This window comes from Paramisgurnus dabryanus, chromosome 2 (genome assembly GCF_030506205.2).
Source record: "Paramisgurnus dabryanus chromosome 2, PD_genome_1.1, whole genome shotgun sequence".
Taxonomy (NCBI): domain Eukaryota; kingdom Metazoa; phylum Chordata; class Actinopteri; order Cypriniformes; family Cobitidae; genus Paramisgurnus; species Paramisgurnus dabryanus.
The window spans coordinates 27359112-27380128 of NC_133338.1; the positions used below are offsets into that span (position 1 = coordinate 27359112).

Sequence of the window (21017 nt, forward strand, 5' to 3'; positions counted from 1 at the left end):
CTTTGCATGGATGACTTCCAACAATGTATCATAAAAACATTAAAATGTAATTACTGAATCCACAAACTCATGACTTGGGTATAATTTACCTTTACCGTTTATTGCTTTCACATGGAAAATGGCAATCATATTCGTTTAAGCTCTTCTACTCAAGGGCATTATTAAAGATTCATCTTTATTATTCATTACACAAATTTCCACATTTAATGTGGTCAGTGGCCATGCGACCCTCTCATATCCACAGTGATTCCAGGGCAGTATGGCACAATCAACTCTTTCACTCAGATATTGATCTACAACAGGAAGAGCAAGGGCTGCACCCATTTCTCTGAGAAAATGCCAAATAAAGAAAACCCTCAATAATTCATGCTGAACTAAATGTAAGAAGAGGTTCAAGAGTTATTAAAAATCAATAAATGCTATGTGATTAAACCGGGAAGAAATGCAATGAAAGCCCTGAAATCATCTAGGATTTTCTCATTATGGTGTGTGTAATAGATTCTGACAATGAGGATTGTCCCACTCCCTTCAGTGGGAATACAACAAGCTTACATTTACATTAATGCATTTGGCAGACTATTTTATGCAAAGCTATTTACAATGCATGTATATATATTATCAGTAGGACAAGCTACTGTAAAATAAAGCTTCCAAGATATCTCCCCAGCCAAGTTTCACTGAGTGAGGTAGCATCCACACCAAAACGTTTACGCCGGTGGCCGGTGTATGCGTTTAATTGTTTCCAATGGCGGGTTTTGTACTAGCTGAGCACCAACATGAAACGCTCAGCTCGTAAATGTCACTTCCCATTTGGCCGTCCAATCACAGTGGTGGAGGGGTTGGACAAATTTCACAACAACCAACTGGTATATTGTTCATCGACTGATAAACCCTGCACACCAGGCGGACACCGACTGTAGGCGCTTACCAGCTTTTTCAGCTGAGCTCTTTCGTTGCTATAATACTTTTGTTTTGTTTATCAGTCGTTAAACGCTGGTTGGTTATTGTGATATATGTCCCACCCCTCCTCCACTGTGATTGGACGGCCGAGTGAAAAACAATATTGACGTGCTGAGCGTTTCACCCAAAATTAAAAAAATGTCAACTATCAGCGCTACACGCGGAAAAAATGCTGAGTGCCAGGGCTCAAGCGCAGACCAAACCCACCAACTGCTGGCTTTTTGGAAATGTGCATGCGCTTCCATTGAAAACAATTGAAAACATACACTGGCCACTGGTGTAAACAGTTTGGTGTGCACGCTATACACCAACATTTGAAAGGTTGTCATACACTATCCAAGCTCCACCCGATATGTCAATGATTTCTAAAAGATTTCCTTGAACAGCTCCAACTAATCGCATCTATCCAAAACTACTTCATATTTACATAACAGAGAAGAGAGAACATCTTTGTTCAATGTCCTTGAACAGAGTTTAGTTAAAAAGTAAGCTCCTTTATCGTTAGTTCAAACAAACTTTATCTGACCAGCTTCTTCGGGTGAATGACACAGTGAAGAATGTTCTGGGTTCAAGATGAGACCACAGGGCCATGGCCTTGTCAGTGACGACAGGTCAACTGGCTAGCGAAGCGGTTCTCCATTTAAAGGAATGCACTAATATTTGCCTTGTCCATCAAACCTCACATTCCATGCTTTGGACTTTCTGAACAAGGGGAATTCTTTTAATTCAGGGAGGGATGTATTTAATACATATCCAAATCACAACAGAGCTGCCAGATTGTTTTGCTACTCAGGCATGAAGGGCACAAGAATTTGGTTTGAACATTTGCTGATTTTGCAACTGATTTATATGGGAAAAAACTTACAAAGTTAAAGAGCACCTATTTTATTGCATTATTTTGTGTATTTGGTATAATACAATGTGTTCGCGTGGTTTATAGTAAAACAAAAAAACATTATTTCCAGACACCGTACATTTTTGTAGCTCCAGATTTCTCTGCCTTCCTCAAACTCTCTGATTTTGTACAAAACTCATCGATTTGAAAAGCGCTGTGTCCCTGATTGGCCAGCTAATCTGTACATTATGATTGGTCTGTATACCTCTGAGGTCAGCCAGAAATTTGACGCTTCTTACCATGTTTGAAAGATTCGCTCACAATACAATGATAACAGGAGTTAAGTGAGTTCGAAGCGAGAGGAATTATGATAATGTCGGACTTGTCTACATCACCAATCCCAGGACGTAAACTGTTGCCTACAATCCGTGTGTTTGTTGTAGTCCAAGAAAAGAGATTTACGTTGGAGACAATAACTTGCATCATCGTTTTCTTTGGTGTTTGTACCTTTTGCATATCGTTAACGTCCTAAGTCACACCTACACACCAAAGGAAATGTAAAATCGGTAATTGGAAGATAGGTGCTCTTTAAGTTCAAAATAACTGTAAGTAAGTTAGAAAATTCTCAGGATTTAACTGTTTTTGCCAATATGTATTTGCCATATCCGTTTTTGCCATTCCCGCATCTACCGCTATATTAAGTGAGAACAGGTTAATCTACAACACAGGTTAATCTTCACACAAGTTGATCTAGAAAAGTTGGCATCTCTACTTAACCCTCATGCATGCCTCTGGACTGTGGGAGGAAACCAGAGCACCTGGAGTTAACCCACCCTAACAACATTGAAAATCCACAGAAAGTCCTCCAGACACAGCTAAAGTTCAAGCGGGTACCTTCTTGCTGTGAAGCAACAGTGCTACATCCACAAAGTTGCCTGTGCCATCCTAGTATTGTAAATGAGGGGTAATCTAGCAACATTTTGCACATTTGACTCTTGCACTTCATTGTGACCAGAGCTTCTCAATCCCACATTACCAAGTATGAGAGATTTAATCTAATTTCCCCTACGCTTATTTGCCAGAATGATTCATAAACTGCTCATCAGCGGCTAATCTTCTAAAATCTCTTTAAAACAAGAGGTACGGCAGCAGAACACAAACCACTGTACATTTTCAGTTCCTGCTAAACTTCATAACCCCTATGAGGTAACGAAATGGCTTATGGATTCACTGGAGACCGTTTTGAACTGAAGACAATTTCTCTTCCTCCTTGTACCTTGTAAAATCTGTGTTGTTATTACCAAATCAGACATGACTGTGTGAGAATGGGGGTGGATTACAGCATAAATACCACAGGAGAAAGGAACCCCATTCTGGGCTCTTAGCTCGCTCCATCATATGGTCTTCATCAGGTCTCTCGCAGAGATTTATATAGTGCATACGGCACGTTTATGCTGCTGTTATCATCCGAGTACGCTGTGTTTAGATTGGACCAAAAAAAAAGATGATCAATGTGTCTCTAGTATTATGAGAAGTTTTTTAAACACTGTCCCACCTGGACGAATCCCCCTGGTGCTGCTAATTAAAATCTCCCTGAAAAGTCTGATAAAAAAGGGAAGAGGCTTATCCATCCAACACGGAGCATACAAAGGGAATGTCCTTTGTTTCCTTTAGACTTGGTTTCAATCCAAAAGTCTTTGAATAATGACACAGAGTTTGTCTCTGGGTTGGGGGCTGTGGGTGGGTTGGAGGGATTGTTGTACCCTGTCGAGCTGCCTAAATATCTTTCCTTCTGAGCCTTTCATGAACTGTGGAACTTGGCCTGTCAAAGCTCCCAGCAGCTGCACACTCCCCACAATACCCACGATTCCTTGCTCCCATAGTGCTGACTGGACAGGCCAGATGGAACCAATTTTTAAGCCTTTTTCATTCTCTGTCTTCTCTTTCAGCTGTTTATGGTTCTTTTCTTCGCTAGCACAGGGAAAAATTCGCACATTGAGGAAATTGTGGAATGCTGCTTACGATGACGTGAGAATCTAAAAAGTCAAATGGATCACATTTTATTTCAATGCTCAGCTGTAACCCATAGCATTCGTTTTCCAAAGCTTTCCATAGATGTTGGATTTCTTTAAATAGTTTGCGAACTGTGATTACCTTATCCTGTTTGTAGGTAATGGTAATGATTCTACATTATTTGACTGACTAAAGATGGCTCTCTGACCCCCAAAAAAACTTTTTTTCACTTGGACTAAACATTATCTTAAAGAGGCCATGTCACAAGACTTTTTTAAGATGTAAAATAAATCTTTGGTGTCCCCAGAGTACGCATGTGAAGTTTTAGCTCAAAATACCATATAGATAATTATTATATAACACGTTAAAAGTTACACTTTGTATGTGTGAGCAAAAATGTGGCGTTTTGGGTGTGTCCTTTAAAATGCAAATGAGCTGATGAAATTTAAACACTGGCAATGACTCGGAATGAAGCTGGTTGTTGCAATTGAAACTTAATTGTGCTGTGAATTATTTTCTCTCTTTCTCTCTGCACTAAATGGCTGTGCTGTGTTATGGCTGTGCCGATAGTGCAGATTAAGGGGCGATATTATTATAACTAGATAGTAAAGTTTGAAGACAAACTTTATGTTGGCTTGAGAAAGCGTAGCCTGAACGTTTAAAACGGTTTGACATAAGTTTAGTTTAGTAGGCTATCTGGCTGTTAGTATGTTTAAGTATGAAGGTAGCATGATTTACCATGAAGCTAGCATGATGTTAGCATGATTAGCATGAAGCTAGCATGATGCTAGCATGATTTACCATGAAGCTAGCATGATGTTAGCATGATTAGCATGAAGCTAGCATGATGCTAGCATGATTAGCATGAAGCTAGCATGATGCTAGCATGATTAGCATGAAGCTAGCATGATGCTAGCATGAAGCTAGCATAATGCTAGCATGATTAGCATGAAGCTAGCATGATTAGCATGAAGCTAGCATGATTAGCATGAAGCTAGTATGATGCTAGCATGATTAGCATGAAGCTAGCATGATGCTAGCCTGATTAGCATGAAGCTAGCATGATGCTAGCATGATTAGCATGAAGCTAGCATGATGTTAGCATGATTAGCATGAAGCTAGCATGATTAGCATGAAGCTAGCATGATGCTAACATGATTAGCATGAAGCTAGCATGATGCTAGCATGATAAGCATGAAGCTAGCATGATGTTAGCATGATTAGCATGAAGCTAGCATGAAGTTAGCATAATTAGCATGAAGCTAGCATGAAGTTAGCATGATTAGCATGAAGCTAGCATGATGTTAGCATGATTAACATGAAGCTAGCATGAAGCTAGCATTATTAGCAGGAAGCTAGCATGAAGCTAACATTTATTGCGTTGCTAGGGTACTAAGTTTGGTTGCTAGGGAGAAAATTGGCATCCCATAATGATCACCCTTCAAGCCACAAGTAAAACGGTCCAACCCCCGTGTCTCTACAATGTTCTGATGCGGAGATATAAGGCTTTGTTTATTCCGTTGCTAGGGTACTAAGTTTGGTTGCTAGGGAGAAAATTGGCATCCCATAATGATCACCCTTCAAGCCACAAGTAAAACGGTCCAACCCCCGTGTCTCTACAATGTTCTGATGCGGAGATATAAGGCTTTGTTTATTCCGTTGCTAGGGTACTAAGTTTGGTTGCTAGGGAGAAAATTGGCATCCCATAATGATCACCCTTCAAGCCACAAGTAAAACAGTCCAACCCCCGTGTCTCTACAATGTTCTGATGCGGAGATATAAGGCTTTGTTTATTCCGTTGCTAGGGTACTAAGTTTGGTTGCTAGGGAGAAAATTGGCATCCCATAATGATCACACTTCAAGCCACAAGTAAAACGGTCCAACCCCCGTGTCTCTATGATGTTCTGAAGCGGAGATATAAGGCTTTGTTTATTCCGTTGCTAGGGTACTAAGTTTGGTTGCTAGGGAGAAAATTGGCATCCCATAATGATTACACGTCAAACCACAAGAAAAACGGTCCAACCCCTGTGTCTCTACGATGTTCAGATCCAGAGATATAAGGCTTTGTTTATTATGTTGCTAGGGTCTTCATATTTTGTTGCTAGGGGCGTGGCTTAATACCTCAATAAGAATCCTAAGAGACTGATTGGATGCCTGAGTAAAATGAGCCCACCCCTATGTCTCTATGACACTCTGGTGTAAAGATATCCATCTGGGCTTTTTATAATGGTAGTCTATGGGAGATGTTGCTAGGGTACCCAAAATTGTTGCTAGGGGCGTGGCTTAATAGCTCTGGGGTGATCCTAAGAGACTGATTGGATGCTTGAGTAAAATGAGCCCACCCCCATGTCTCTAAGACCCTCCAAAGTGAAGATATTCCATCTGGGACGCTTTTATTCCCTTTTATGGGCATGTTTCCTGCCCCATTATAAGTCAATGGGAAATTTTGGGGGCCTCTTACACCCCAGGGGTACAGCTTACACCCCATTGTGAGGTATGTTCTTACACAGCCTGTCAGCCTCCTTAAATGTGGTAAGCCACAAGTTTCTACAAGTTTCTCACTCGCAGCTTTGACCCGTCAAAGTTTGTCTCAATGTTAAGTCAATGGAAATTTTGGGGTGTTTCAGCGCCCCGTTTAGGAATTCGGAAGGTCCCATCAGTTAGAAAAGATATAGCACACCTCGTCAGATCAGACCGAAAGTCTGTCCAAAGTTTGATGGCTGTAGCTTGAAAGCTCTAGGACGAGTTAGAGTTAGAAATTTTAGTCTCAGAAGAAAAGAAGAGGGAATAATAATAATAAGTTTAAGTGCAACAACAGTATGTTGGCTTTCTCAAGCCAACATAATAAGATCTCCTTATGACATCATAAGCAGAGCCAAATTTCAATGACCTAATTTTTCACGTGCTTGCAGAGAATGGTTTACCAAAACTAAGTTACTGGGTTGATCTTTATCACATTTTCTAGGTTGGTAGAAGCACTGGGAACCCAATTATAGCACTTAAACATGGAAAAAGTCACATTTTAAAAGAATAGCTCATTCAAAAAATTTAATGATTCACTTTAATGTCACTCCATTTACAAGCTCTACTTAGAGGGTTTTTGAAGACTCAAAATGCAACTTTCATACAAAAAAAGTATTTTGAGCTGTAAGTTTTTTCCCAATAGTTCTGAAGCTATAATATATGGGTGAGAAACAGAGAAAAAAGTTAAACACCTTTAAGTCCCTTTAGGAAATTCGTGCCGCTAGGCAGCTAGTGATGCAAGATTTTAGTCATGCAAGGCAAAAAATCATATCTACTTGAACAGGAAAAGACATCTATAAAATCATGTCCAAGAATCACAATTAAACAACATCTGATCAATAATAAAACCTGACAACATCTGTACCTAAGCGTTTGTTTCTCAAGCTCAAATTCGGCAAACACCTCTGTAAATAACCCCTCCCACAATGAATCGTCAGTCTTTATCGATTTATGATTGGTCTTTTAACTGGAGAGCAGGACTTCCGTCACCAGAGCGGCCAAATTGAGTGTTGCATTGTCCCCTAGTAATAGGAGTGCTCAATCTTGCTGACAATACTTCTTAGCCTAAGCCCTAAGATCTGAATAGTCAATAGTCTTTTTTGTCCTTTCTGGAGAATGACAGGCATGAACAGTTAAATACTACGAACAGTCAGCTAAAAGGCCTGTATATTCTTCAACAAATCTACATTTGCACTCCACAGAAAAATGAACAGCAGACAGGTTTGGAATGGCATAAGGATGAAAAATATGGATTAATAATAAGAATTTTTATTTTTAGACAATCTCTTCCTGGTAAACAACCTGTCAAACTGAACCCGTCAACTGACATTTGTTCAAGCATTAAGCATATTTATTGCATTCTATTGTGTTGGGTAGTTTACCCAAATCTCAGAGATTTGGAGGAGGATGTTACACAACGATAAGACAAAAGCAACCTCCTAACCCATATGAATAACTCTGACTCAAATCTAATGCAATTGCATAACAGATTGACAACAGGTGCTGTTTCTGACTAATACCAATGACACACAACTACTGAAGAAAAAATGCTTGCTCCACCACCTAAGAGTGAAATAGGATTGATAGTGTAAAAAAATCATCTCTTAGAATGGGTGGCAGTATTGTATAGTATAGTATTAAGCCAAGATACATTATGGTTTGAAGTAGGTCAGCCATTTAACTACTAAAGCACGTAAAATCAAAATGTAAGAAAACAGGTTTATATCTCTGAAATGAAAGTGAAAAGAAATAGCAGCGTGTACAGCAATACTGTGAGACAAGAAATGCAGAGAGGATCAAGGGTCCTTGCATCACTGTTTATTCAGCTGCCACAATGCGTACACAAAATCACATCCGACGCTGAATGCCGAGCTACAATCTTACCAAAGCTATACCAAGGTTATTTTATATATAATGAAACCTCGGCTATCTGTTTTGTTCTGAGTTTGGTGACATCCCACCCCGATCCATATTGCGCAAGCACTGGACAGAGAACAGAGTGGCTCCCATGATTAAGCTGACAATCCAGACCAATGAGAAGGAAGGGTCATTGTTCCAGAAACACAAAAGACAGTCTGTTCAGAAAGTTCAGGAAAAAAGGCTTGCAGCTGCAGTAGCGGCCAAAGCCGAAAGCAGGGGCAGTCCATACGCCAGCAGTGATCAAGTAACCTGCATGTGTACATGCCTGTGGGTGCGCTCTGTATAGTGTACTGGAAAGAAATAACCCAAGTGAAAAGTACCATTAAGGAAGAACCCATCTGTTATGACATTGAGCTCTCAGTAAGTGCAAACGTTTGTTTCTTGAATATATTAAACCAAGAAGCCAAGTATAGTTTTCTTCATTTTACTGAAAGATGTCAATTCGACTTGGACTTGAGGCACCACAAATATACATAAAATACTTCGTTCATTTTTTTTTTTAAAGAAACCTTATTTGGTGTTTGATTAAACACTTCCTAAAAACATTCCTATAATAAGGTGGGCTGATAAGTTAACAAGGGTTCCAAGTAAGTAATAACAATTGCAACACTTTTTAATAATAAACTCTTATAAAAGTCTATAGCCTATAGTACAAATCTAATGATTTACTTCGGGTGGGTCTCAAAACATAGTGGGCTGCCTAATCACATTTTAGGGCATCGTGTTTTCTGTCACTTTCGTGGCGTCACGCGCAACATTATCTTTACGCATATGATGCTTCAAATGCCGTGTAAGTAACTACAAAGCAGGCAGGCAGCTCACTGAGTTTTGACACACAGCCTTTGTTTGACTGTGCTCATTTTCATACAACGTTAAACTTTCCGTTACAATGAAGATAAAAGTGTTTACCTCAACGAAACATGCCGCTATCCGTGCCATTTTGTTCAGTTTCTCACAAACACACACACAAACACAGCGGTGGTGGTAAGTCTCATCGATTTGCCGGTAATACCTGGAACTTTTCCCTAAACTTCCAGGCATGTTCCTTCAAGCGGGATAAATCCCTCCCTGCTTGAGAAGTGCCTGGGCGAAGGCTGAGCTAGTTTCCATGGACACGGATTGTTTTGCCCCCCACTCGCCTCTCCACGTTCTGACGCTCCCACACGAAAGCAAGCGCGCTCTTGTGAATGACTTCCACATGATGTGAACTCTGTGCGCATTCCCATTACATTTCACAGAAAACTACATTTAAAGATGACTTAATCATAACCCAAACAAAGCGGGTTCCTTATCTGAACATGGAAAAAAGTTTTTTTATAGTGATCCATGTATTTTTCAAGGATCTTGCTTTCGTGTGGCTATATTATGCCTTAAAGGGATAGTTCACCCAAAAATGAAAATTCTGTCATCATTGACTCACCCTCATGTTGTTCCTGATTAACACAAAAGAAGTTATTTTGATAAATGATGGTGAGCACAGAGATGAAATGACGGTACTTATCCACTTCTATATAACTAGTATTTGTATATAATTGTATATTCAATGTGTGTGTTTATGCAAGTTTTAAATGAAATTCTAAATAAATGACTAATTATTTTTGAGTGAACCATCTCTTTACATTTTTATACATTGCTCATTTAGAACTAACTTAACAAATGTATTGTGTATCAAAATCTTCATATAAACACTCATTAAGTCTGAATTGGTTTGGGTGGAGAATACATTATTTAAGGGGTCCAATAACATAGCTCAGCCTCAGTTTAGAGAAATGTGCAAATGTCATGGCTTTGATTCCCAGCAAACACACATACCAATACAGATATGTAAAGCACTGTGAGTCTCTTTATATAAAATTCCCTGCCAAATGCATAAATGCGATAACATTTCCTATTAACAGTCTAGATATATCTTAGCCTGCCACATTGAGTCATCTACGATTTACCATTATCCATATGCTCCAGACATTTAAGTTTTTTTAAAAGCAAAACACATTGCAAACAGCTGTCTAAACTGTGGTGAGCAAATACATGTACGTGAACAAACAAAGAACCTTTGAGACTTAGGGATGAGATTGGAGTGAAGGCTAAACAGGATCCTCCCACTTCCCTGTAAGTATACACACATTCTGATTCAGTACAGAGAGTTTAGCAACAGACATACTACTAATGGGTGTTTTTATAGCTTTAAAAGAATAAACAAGAGTTAAGAGCCAAAACTGTTCCAATAACTTTGTATAAGCAGTTTGTGATATTTCATAACAGTTAAGGGTGTGTTAAGACAGGGAGGTAATAGTTGTCAAAATATCAAAACACTAATATTTAATAAAATGTATGAGATGAATATATATATATATATATATATATATATATATATATATATATATATATATATATATATATATATATATATATATATATATATATATATATATATATATATATATATATATATATATATAATTGACATGCTTTTGGTTGCTTGATAGATAAATATATAAATGTAAATATATATATATATCAAGCAACCAAAAGCATGTTGATTTTTTTATCATTACAGACGAACTGTTAAATGCGGAGGAAGCATATCTTTGCCTTAAGCAAAACTGTTGTATGTTGGTTAAGATATGTAATGGAAAGAAGTTAGAATACTTTAAAAGCAATGATATTAAAACATCTGCAAATACAAGCAACCTGCTTGAGAAGACACTGTGATCACAAATGTTGTATGATGACAACATGTTATATCTTACCCTGAAACCCTTACAAATTGCTGCAAAAGCTTAGTAGCTTTGTGGTTTCTGGTGTTGGAACATGACATGGGAGTTTTTTTCCTCAAACATGTATTAAATACTGATATAATAGCTCAGGGATCGTTATGGCACAGATCATCACTTCATTGCTTTCTCAGAACATTAACTCACTCCAGGTGTACTGAGAGTGAAATACTATAATACACACAGGATTAGCAGCATTAGAATAATAGTATGAAGAATACATAAACCTACTGAACCTCACTCTACCGTTTCCACCGCAAAATCATATTGAAGTAGACAGATGAGCAAATAGCTGTGATTTGATATATCTTTCCCAAGGTCAAATAACAGCACATCATGTTGCGCTCTTCAGTTAATGCAAGCTCACGCTATTTTTAACCTTGATTCCAGATCTTAAGTAGAGGCAGCAGCCCATGTCAAGAACACCAGAGGCCCAGACTAAACATCTCTCATGCTGGAGGATGCCTGTTACAGCCATCACGACACCAAAGTATGCAGCTGAGTTTTTGAACTAATCAAAACATAATGCATTCTCAGTATGGTCAGCATCACACAACCCAGCAGTGGGAACCACAAAATTGATTCTGTGTCTTTGTCCAGTCCTCATCAGGGGCTTTGTTTTCATCTATCAGCACCACATTTAAGAGAGTACTAAGAACAACCCCACACATTCCGTACAGCATGTGTGCCAGGGTTCAACACATAGCTGTATTGGCTGTTTAATGGTAAAATTAGCTTTGCAGGCTTCCACCCAGTGTTGTGACTAGGTTACACGCTGGACACGCATCCCCCTGGGGCATCCCATCATCCATCTGATTGCAAATACGGAAGTCTCAGTGCTCCTTTGCTCTTTTCTCAGAGGAAGTTACTGGTTGGTGAAATGCATGCATGGGGCACATCTGAAGTGCTAGCCCCAAGAGGCTTTCTCATCCTCAAAAACATTTGAAGTTGGACGGAAAAAACATTAGGATATGATTCATGCTAGGTCTGTTATATGTTGATAGTATATTAATTAACTCCAGCCAGTACAAATCTAAGTATTTAACCCAAGGTAATACTAATCGTGATTAAAAGCGAGTTTCGTGCAGCTGTTACTAATTTATTGTTAATGAATTAATTCTGCAAGGGCGGACAATATACATGGTACATACCTAGTTGTCAGGATAAAGTAATGTAACTATTTAGTCTATAGGCATTATTAATTTCACCAAGTACACCTAAATCATTAACAAGTTAAAAGTACCATTTACACATGTTAAAGTCATTTAGGCACAGAAGAAACATTATACCAAAGTTGTAAAATTGTTTCCCCTTTCTTGAACACATTTGTAAAGACTCCATCAATCACGCTGAGCAAAAGCCACAAAGTCTCGAAAATACAACAGTATCTTTTTTGTTCGCCACACCCTCACCACATAATTTTCTTGACACAATCATTATGTTTAGGCATCTGAAGATAAAAAGCAGAAAATTGTATCGTAAAGTTCTGCCCAGATGATGGTAACATTCAGAATATGAGACAAATGTTTTCCATCTAAAATTATAGGAATTCTTTGTTTGGATTAAGAGGAAACAGACTTCATCTGCTACTAAAAATCACCTTGGGACCAGTTGGTTAAAGTAAACGCAAACATCAAGATCAAAGTTAGTTCTGAGAAATGTTTGGAGATGAACATAACTGAAACAGAATTGAATGCTTTGCTATCCATTACATTAAAATGTATATATATTTTAAGTGTGATTTAGCTTTCCAGAAATGTCCAGATTAACTCAAATTCCTGTATATGTCATAAGCGATTGATATATGGCGACACAGTGTGTTCCCATAGTTTCTTGCCCACTTTGCAAAATTTTAAACAAGGACACATTAAAAAAAAACTTTAGCATTTAGGACAGACTTGTGCAGGAGTCATGATAAGCCATGGGGAAATATTGGACAGGACAGCCTTGGAGGGGGGGGGAGAAAGAGAGAGATGTGGTTTGTAGCACAATCTTTAAAACCTTAATCATTTCCCACACTGTGGCCCTGGGGGACAGACAATGGTAGGTATTATTTACCATCGAGATAAGATGGATTGTATAAACAAAAGGGCAATTTGATTCTAAAATTAAATTTTATTTACAATATTATTCAACCAATACGCAGCTCACAAAATTCACAAATTCATTTTTATTTGAGTCTATCTGTAATGTTACAGCTATGACGTATAACTTTTTTTTTTTACATTGTAACGATAACTGTGGTAACAGTTGCATATATGGTTTTACTCACAGTGTTTTTAAAAGGTTTAAGAGCGCCTCCTTGTTTCTGATTCACAGAAACACAGAGCTGATCCAGAACTGTACATGCTGCTCTATTGCACATGATAAATAACATCCTATAATGATAGCAACACACACTGCTCCTATCAGCAGGTGCGGTATTACATAAATTTCATCCCTCCTATACTTCTGGAAGCTTTAATTGTTACATCTATCACATGCAGACACAAGCAACCTTTTAATTTTTTATGCATTGTTTACTTATATTTTTATTACACTTTTCTTAATGCCTGCACTCTATTAAGGTAATTAAAAACCATTGTGATAAATTGTGAATAGCATTCCATCAGTTTGCATGCAAGAAACTCAAAGCAGTCCGAGAGCATCAAATATAGTACAGAAGACGAAAGTCAGACAATGAAATGCATACCTTATCTGAATGATTGACGTGTCTGTTGCCAAGGTAACCTTCACATATCCATTCAGTGAGTTTGTGTTAGTGAGTGTTAAGTGGAGTGCGCTCTGACTGCGATCAGTCTGTTTCAGTAGTTTTGGATGGGAGGAGGAGGGAATGCAGGAAATGATGAGTATCGTTATTTGAGAAATGTGATATCCACCACGGCGTGTTTAAAACTTTCACGTTATTGCGGCACATAAGTTACTTTCTGTTGGAAAAAATCCAATTGAGCTTTCCGGTTTAAAGTGCTCATTTTCAATTTCACTTGAAGTTATATTCATTCAATCAACGCATTGTTATTATTCCAGTAAAACATCTGCTGAATTACTTTTGGTGGGAAAGTTTTTCTTTAACGTAATGAAAAAATGTGTAAAACAGCGCCTCCTGTGGTGCAAAATGATCATTGTCGTCCTGATTCAGTGTTATTAAACGTGATGGGAAGAGCAACATGAATATATACCGAGACAACAAACAACTTATTTTCATGTCAATGTATTTAACATAACTGCAATGTAAACGAGAAGATCAAAACAGATGTCATCATGTACAATTTGTGACATACCTGAACACTTAAATTATTATATATACAACTTATTAACAAAGAATATGTGTAATTGTGACATATTCAAAGGTTTTCCTTGTAAAATACTGCAAACAAAACAAAAAATAAAGAAAAAATCTACATTTAATGACAGGGTAATGAAGCTTGAACCTGAATCTACAGAAAGCTAGAAAAACTTGGAATCGGTTTAAGAAGTTAGTCATCAAACAGCACATCATCTGGGGAATGAGACTAAACGCATCCACAGATTACTATTATTATATACATATAATAGCTGACAGTAAACCATAAGGTAAGAAAGAGAAGAATATGAAAAGAGTGGTAGAGAGGGCTTTTTACACTGTACATTTGACTACAGGACTGTGAATTAATGTTTCTGATTAATACAAATTTTGAAATTTATATACAAAATTTCTAGAACAAATGGATCACCTAATTGTATGAGGAAATTGGCACTTCTATCCCCACATCAATTTCAGTGTGACTGGACTGCATTAGGAGTAAACTTTTTTTGGCTTATATCTTAGTGCATAACTTTAAAATTTGAGAACAATGGTGTTAATGCAAATTGAAGCAACTGAATCAGAAGACATTAGAGATAAACATCTAAAAAAAACACTCTTTGTTCAAGACATGAAACGTAGACACATGAAAATACACACAAACATTAGATATGGGCACAGGGTGCTACAGATGCTCAGCCTTTAGCACAGTACCAAAACCCATATATAACAGTTGAAACTAAAGTGCTTTTAGCTGAGCACCACATGGCGGTCGAAGACAGACTTGCGCTGTTCCTGGACCTGCCTCATCCAGCGCTGCTGAGCATGTTCCACTTTGTTTAGCATGTTGGAGCGTGAACGAGAGCGAGAAAGCACATCATGGGCATTGGCGAAGGGCTGCTGGTCCTGTAAAAATAAAGTTTAATATTATTACACTTCTGTTTACATTGGATATTAGTAAAGTTACCATTAAAGATCTTTTTTTACAATTATTCTAAAAATTGGTATGTATACATTTATGAATGTTCAAATGAACTAGCTACATTTACATCTATATTAAAAAGATGTTAAAATGATATAGTTAAAAATGGACAAGTCACAGGACAACATAAACATTCACTTACCCCAACATCATCATCACTCTGAATAAGCTGTGAATGGCCAAACAGCCTTCTCTTCAACATAGGTTCCAACAGTGTCAGATAGACCATATACAACAGTAAAAGTCCCAGAATAGACAAATATATAATAATGGTGACCTGCAAAAAAAAGGAAGACTTTTAGGACAATAGTGCTTATCTAAGAACTTTTTTCTTGTGAGCAACAATTCAATCCATCTTATTCTTTTAGCTAAACTGGAAGAGCATGGCACCCAGGGTCATAAGTTCATTCATTTTCCAGGGAATGTATGTACTGATAAAAATGCATAGCTAAGATGCACTGTAGGTCAATCTGGATACAAGCATCTGCCAAATGCATTAATGTAAAACTTGTTTTCTAAATTAGCATATATTTCTTCCTTCAACAGCACCAGTCAAGGAGAGGTTATACAATGGCTGATCACATGACAGTGAAGTTATTTATTGACCCAAGGGTCATGCTGCTGCTTAGCAAATTTATGTGGCTGGCAGGCTACTTATTATGAATCAAAGATTAACTCTTTCAGAATGACACACAGGGGTATTCTGCACATGATGACTGTTGTCTCAGTGTTGCACTTGCAATGCCACAAGAAGATCAAGTAATATCAAGTAAAAAATTTAATGTAGTTAGGTATTCAATAATTTTTTATATGCAATATAAAGGAATACACAATATGATTCTATGTTTAGAAAGTAGTGAAGTATTTTTTCCCAGTACAAACACTCTGATAAAGCAAAGATGCTTGGAAAATGTTACTAAAATACTTAAGTTGTCTTCACCTCTGGTCACTATACACATGCATCAGTTAGTAAGGTCTGTCACTGTATGAATATTTCAGTTTTCTAAATGTACTTTATCTTTTGTACAAGAGGCATGGTAAATATGGGTGCACCACATTTTGCTGAGCATTCTCCTTTAACTGAATTTTTACCTGACCTGGTTTTAAAGTTCCAGGTATGAACATTTTTAGCAACATGTTTCCTCATAATGTATGTATGCATCTGCACCAGCCCCCATTCAAATCTTGACTGTGTCAGGCAAATGAAAAACTACACACATCAACATTCATTATCCGCACCCAAAAAGTAAGGTGCCTAGAACAACATCTGTTCTCTTAATAATTAACTGTGACAGTCTCTTTCAGTGACCCACTTTTTAGATATATTTCAACTAGATTTTATTGCAAAGCATCATTCACACTGTGTGAAATGGCTCACTGTCATTTTTTCTTTCTAATTTTCATTTCAAGTTTTTCCTTTAGTTGCTTTCTCCTGAAGTGCAGCACAAACTACCCCCTGGTGGTAAACTTCAAAAGCTCTGATGATAGGATAGGCCAATGTAAACCAAATATTAACTGCAATCTACAAAGCAATTCTGTATTAGGGATATCAACAACTATGATATAACTAAGATATCATCTTTTTGGAAGGGGTATTCTTTAAAAATTCATTTTCTTTACTATATGACAGAAAGTCATACAGGTTTATAACAACATATGTGTGAGTAAATCATGACAGAATTTTCAATTTTGCATAAACTATTCCCATAGTGAACTACTAACATAGTAACATATTCTTAATGGTTTCATTAAAGTAAACTATAAAGCAAAAGGGATCTAAAGACTGTACTCACTTTGATAGTTCCAGAGCTTCTTTCTTCATATTTGCATTCACAGCGTAAACAGTATGCCTCCACATCCTTACCATCAACAGGCATCGGCTCCACCACATGAAGGCAATTACTGTAAAAAAGAAATTATCTGATGAGTTATAGATTAATGAGAGCAATAAGTGACTGTACACACATATAAAGTCTAATGAATCATTTACCAGTCCTTCAGAGAAACGTTTTGATTGTAGATCTGTCCATCAATATCCTTGTAGGGCGGACAGATACATTTACACCTGATGTCTTCTGAATTCTGGAAAAAGTGATCACAAATGCACAACCTTATATATTTACACATTATATTCTGGCCAATGACTGACATGAAAACAATAAAGACTGTTGGCACATTTATTGATGTTGTTGGCAGTTTCGTTATTCATTATGTATACAATATTTATCTGTTTATTGTATAATATAATTATTTTTTATCATTTATATTTCGCAGAATAACAGAAACATGCTAACGCTAGTTAGCATTGCTAGCTAACGCATCAAAACTGTATATTCAGAACAACATATCAATCTCACACAACCATAGTTCGTCGTGTCTCGTACTATAATGACAAATATCAAAATTCACCTTAGCCTCTGAGCGTTGTCCTGATATTATCAGAAGCAAACAAACTAACAAAAAAGACGTCAACAGATTGACAGCGCCTGCTGAGGTCCGTGTAGCCATTTTTCGGTTACGGCCCAACCAATGTTGTCAATTACTGAAGACAGTTGTCTCAGAAACAGTAAATATGAATTTAACAGCTAATGCAACTTCCTTTATCAAGGTAAGCGTTTACAAAACAACTCGCACTTAGTTGACGGGGTCTGTCTGACACATCAGCTGACCATCAACAGCTGGTCCCCGCATTAGCTCTTCCCTCCGGAAACACGTGAGTAGGAACCATCTTCCGTACGATTAGAGGTATGTTCGATCTCACACGGCTCTGCGCAGATCGATAGGCATATGACATCAAAGAACCGCATGAGCTCTCGCGATACTTTGTTGTCATGTAGTCGAATATGGTGATTATAAAACATTAATCCGTATTTTTCTATTAGAAGTTAAGCAATACCTAAATTCTATTTATAATGTGATAAACAAGAAAGCTGCTAAATGTATTAATGTATGTCAGAATTTCCATGTTTTTATTTAACTCCTTTTTTCTCTGTCATCCCCTGGCTAACGTAAAAACAGTGTTGAATATGTTTGATTCAATAAAAAAATTAATGTACTCGAACACATTGATTACGTCATGTTGTATACATCTTTACATCAAATCACTAACATCATTTTTTATGTTCTCTAATATAAAAAACACTAACATCATAAAAAAAATCCATAAATCACTAACATCATTCAGTCAGGTATTACCCGCATGACTCCGGTGATGTTATGACCCTATTTCAAAGTTCAATGAAGGCGTAAAATCTGAATTTTAGTTGTACATTAAGTTTATATGCCGCTGCCGCAAAAATTGACAGGCGCGTGACATCACAGTACCGCTAGAGCTAGGCGTCAACAGAATCATCTGTATGATTTTATGAATCCCTCTCGCGGTACTTTGACGTCGGTTCTTGTGACGCCGCATGACTCGAACCTATTCACCTTATTTTTCACGACAACAAGGGCGGCGCCATTTCGCTCATTTTGTCAACGTTCTTCCGGCCGCATAGACGATGAGCAGCTGAGGCAGTGACTGAAGGCGACGTGTTAAGCTTAAAAAGCTCACTCGAGCGCCTTTATGTTTCTTTCTTACCAATTTTAAGCCAACTGAGGAACACCCTTATCCCAAGTAATTGTTCGACTACGATGTTCCGGTAACTTTAAACCACGCCTGGTGTTGAAAAGGTGGCCAGTTTCAGGTAAGCTATCTTAGCTAACTTTGTGCTCGTTCGCCTAAAGTTAGATTTGTGATGTCCGTTCTACAAATACACTTAAGATCAGTAATGTTAGTTTATAAAATGCCACTATTTGAATGGTTTTAATTGTCCACCTATATTTTTATATTTACGATAGTACAACGAGATATTATAGTACATTGCATTCTTACAGTAGCCCACGTGATTCCTACAAGTTACTGAGATTTCAGATGCTAGAATGTCAGTTCATTTCTCATTCAGATATTGATAATGACATATTAAACAACGTATTATTTAACACTGAAGTTAAAGGTTGTGTGTATAATGTTTCTGTCTCTTTTTAATGCATCTCTCTTACACACTGTTCTGTTTAAGTATGTGTGCCATTTATATATTAATTCTCATGATGCAAGTTTATTTTAAATACTAACATAAAAATGTTTATGGTTATATTGTTTTCACAGATGCATTGATGTTTAGTGATGCAGTGGACAACTGTGAGGATGATACAATCAACATGTTCCTAAACTGTGATGCAGAAACACAATGGGAGCATCTATCCGTCTCTGACCACAACTACAAAATCACAACTCAACCTGAAGCAACATACATCTGATATGGGAAAACAATGGTGCGGTTTCCCGGACAGGGCTTATCCTGGTCCCAGGCTAAAATGCATATTTGAGCTACAATAATTTAAAAACACCTTTTACTGACATACCTCAACATATATTAGTGCCATTGTTTTGTCACAAGATGCGCACCAGTCTTGTTTTTTTGTAGGATTTGTTTGTAAAAACTAAAATGTCCTAATATAATTAAGGCCTAGTCCTGTAAACCCTGTCCGAGAAACTGCTTCAATGCTTCTGCTTCATGTGTTGAGCTGGCACAAATGTACATATCTCTGCTGAGAAACAACCATCTTTGGTTCAGCTTTACACAGGGTTGATATTGCATCCATTACACAGTCGCCAAGCACTTTACCAGTACATACACCAACAGCTTCCAGATATACGCTTGGGATCAGCTCCTGATGACTCCGATAAAGCTGTGTCTTAATTTATTGCAGGGTGGTCTTGCTTTACCGGTTGTAAAGTTACATTAAACCTTCATATGTGATCAGATGTCATGCAGTGATATTAAACATTTACAGTGTGATCAGATGTTGTGCATTTATATTAAACATTTACAATGTGATCAGATGTTGTCCATTTATATTAAATCTTTACAATGTGATCAGATGTTGTGCATTTATATTAAATCTTTACAATGTGATCAGCTGTTACCTGTCATGCAGTTATATTAAACATTTACAATGTGATCAGATGTTGTGCATTTATATTAAACCTTTACAATGTGATCAGATGTTGTGCATTTATATTAAATCTTTACAATGTGATCAGCTGTTACCTGTCATGGAGTTATATTAAACATTTACAATGTGATCAGATGTTGTGCATTTATATTAAACCTTTACAATGTGATCAGATGTTGTGCATTTATATTAAATCTTTACAATGTGATCATGTTGTGCATTTATATTAAATCTTTACAATGTGATCATGTTGTGCATTTATATTAAATCTTTACAATGTGATCAGATGTTACCTGTCATGCAGTGATATTAAACATTTACAGTGTGATCAGATGTTGTGCATTTATATTAAACCTTTACAATGTGATCAGATGTCATGCAGTTATATTAAACATTTACTATGTGATCAGATGTATCCTACCATGAAGTTATATAAACCTTTACAGTGTGATCAGTTATTATCTGTAAGGAATTTCTTAAACCATATGTGAGCTTTAGAGATTCCACTTAAAAGGATTTTAGTCTCATGATTTGAAAGGAATAAGTGTTGGCAAGTTTGCAAATGAATTCTATCATGGTACCACATAAAAACGAAATAGTTATTGGACTGGCAAAGGTGCACATTTGCTATAAAAAAAGACGAAATCACTGTGTATTTATTGGTAGACATACTTTTAATAATTTTCAATGCTGCTCCATCAACTCCTGACAGGACGAGGTAATTAAATA

General features: G+C 37.2%; 2 protein-coding genes and 1 long non-coding RNA gene across 5 annotated transcripts in view; 1 reads left to right on the forward strand and 2 right to left on the reverse strand.

Annotated features, from left to right (window-relative positions):
* Positions 1 to 14077, reverse strand: part of dennd2b (DENN domain containing 2B) — a 58393-nt gene extending 44316 nt beyond the window's left edge. For 2 of the 3 annotated variants that reach the window (XM_065267721.2, XM_065267719.2), the window contains exon 1: positions 9161 to 9408. The gene's annotated coding sequence lies outside the window, so the exon portion shown is untranslated. Of the gene's footprint in view, positions 1 to 9160; positions 9409 to 13717 lie in introns of those variants that run through there. The other variant, XM_065267720.2, reaches the window with a different exon arrangement.
* Positions 14078 to 14411: 334 nt separating this feature from the next.
* On the reverse strand, positions 14412 to 17993 carry tmem9b (TMEM9 domain family, member B). The gene is made up of 5 exons (XM_065267722.2): positions 17700 to 17993; positions 17281 to 17372; positions 17084 to 17192; positions 15433 to 15567; positions 14412 to 15214 (listed from the first exon to the last, which is right to left on the reverse strand). Exons 1-5 carry the CDS (start codon positions 17796 to 17798, stop codon positions 15059 to 15061), a joined length of 591 nt encoding a protein of 196 aa, XP_065123794.1. The 5' UTR covers positions 17799 to 17993; the 3' UTR covers positions 14412 to 15058.
* Positions 17994 to 18709: 716 nt separating this feature from the next.
* On the forward strand, positions 18710 to 20209 carry LOC135749277 (uncharacterized). The gene is made up of 2 exons (XR_010532333.2): positions 18710 to 18976; positions 19438 to 20209. It is a non-coding gene; the product is annotated as an uncharacterized lncRNA (long non-coding RNA).
* The last annotated feature ends 808 nt before the right edge of the window (positions 20210 to 21017 follow it).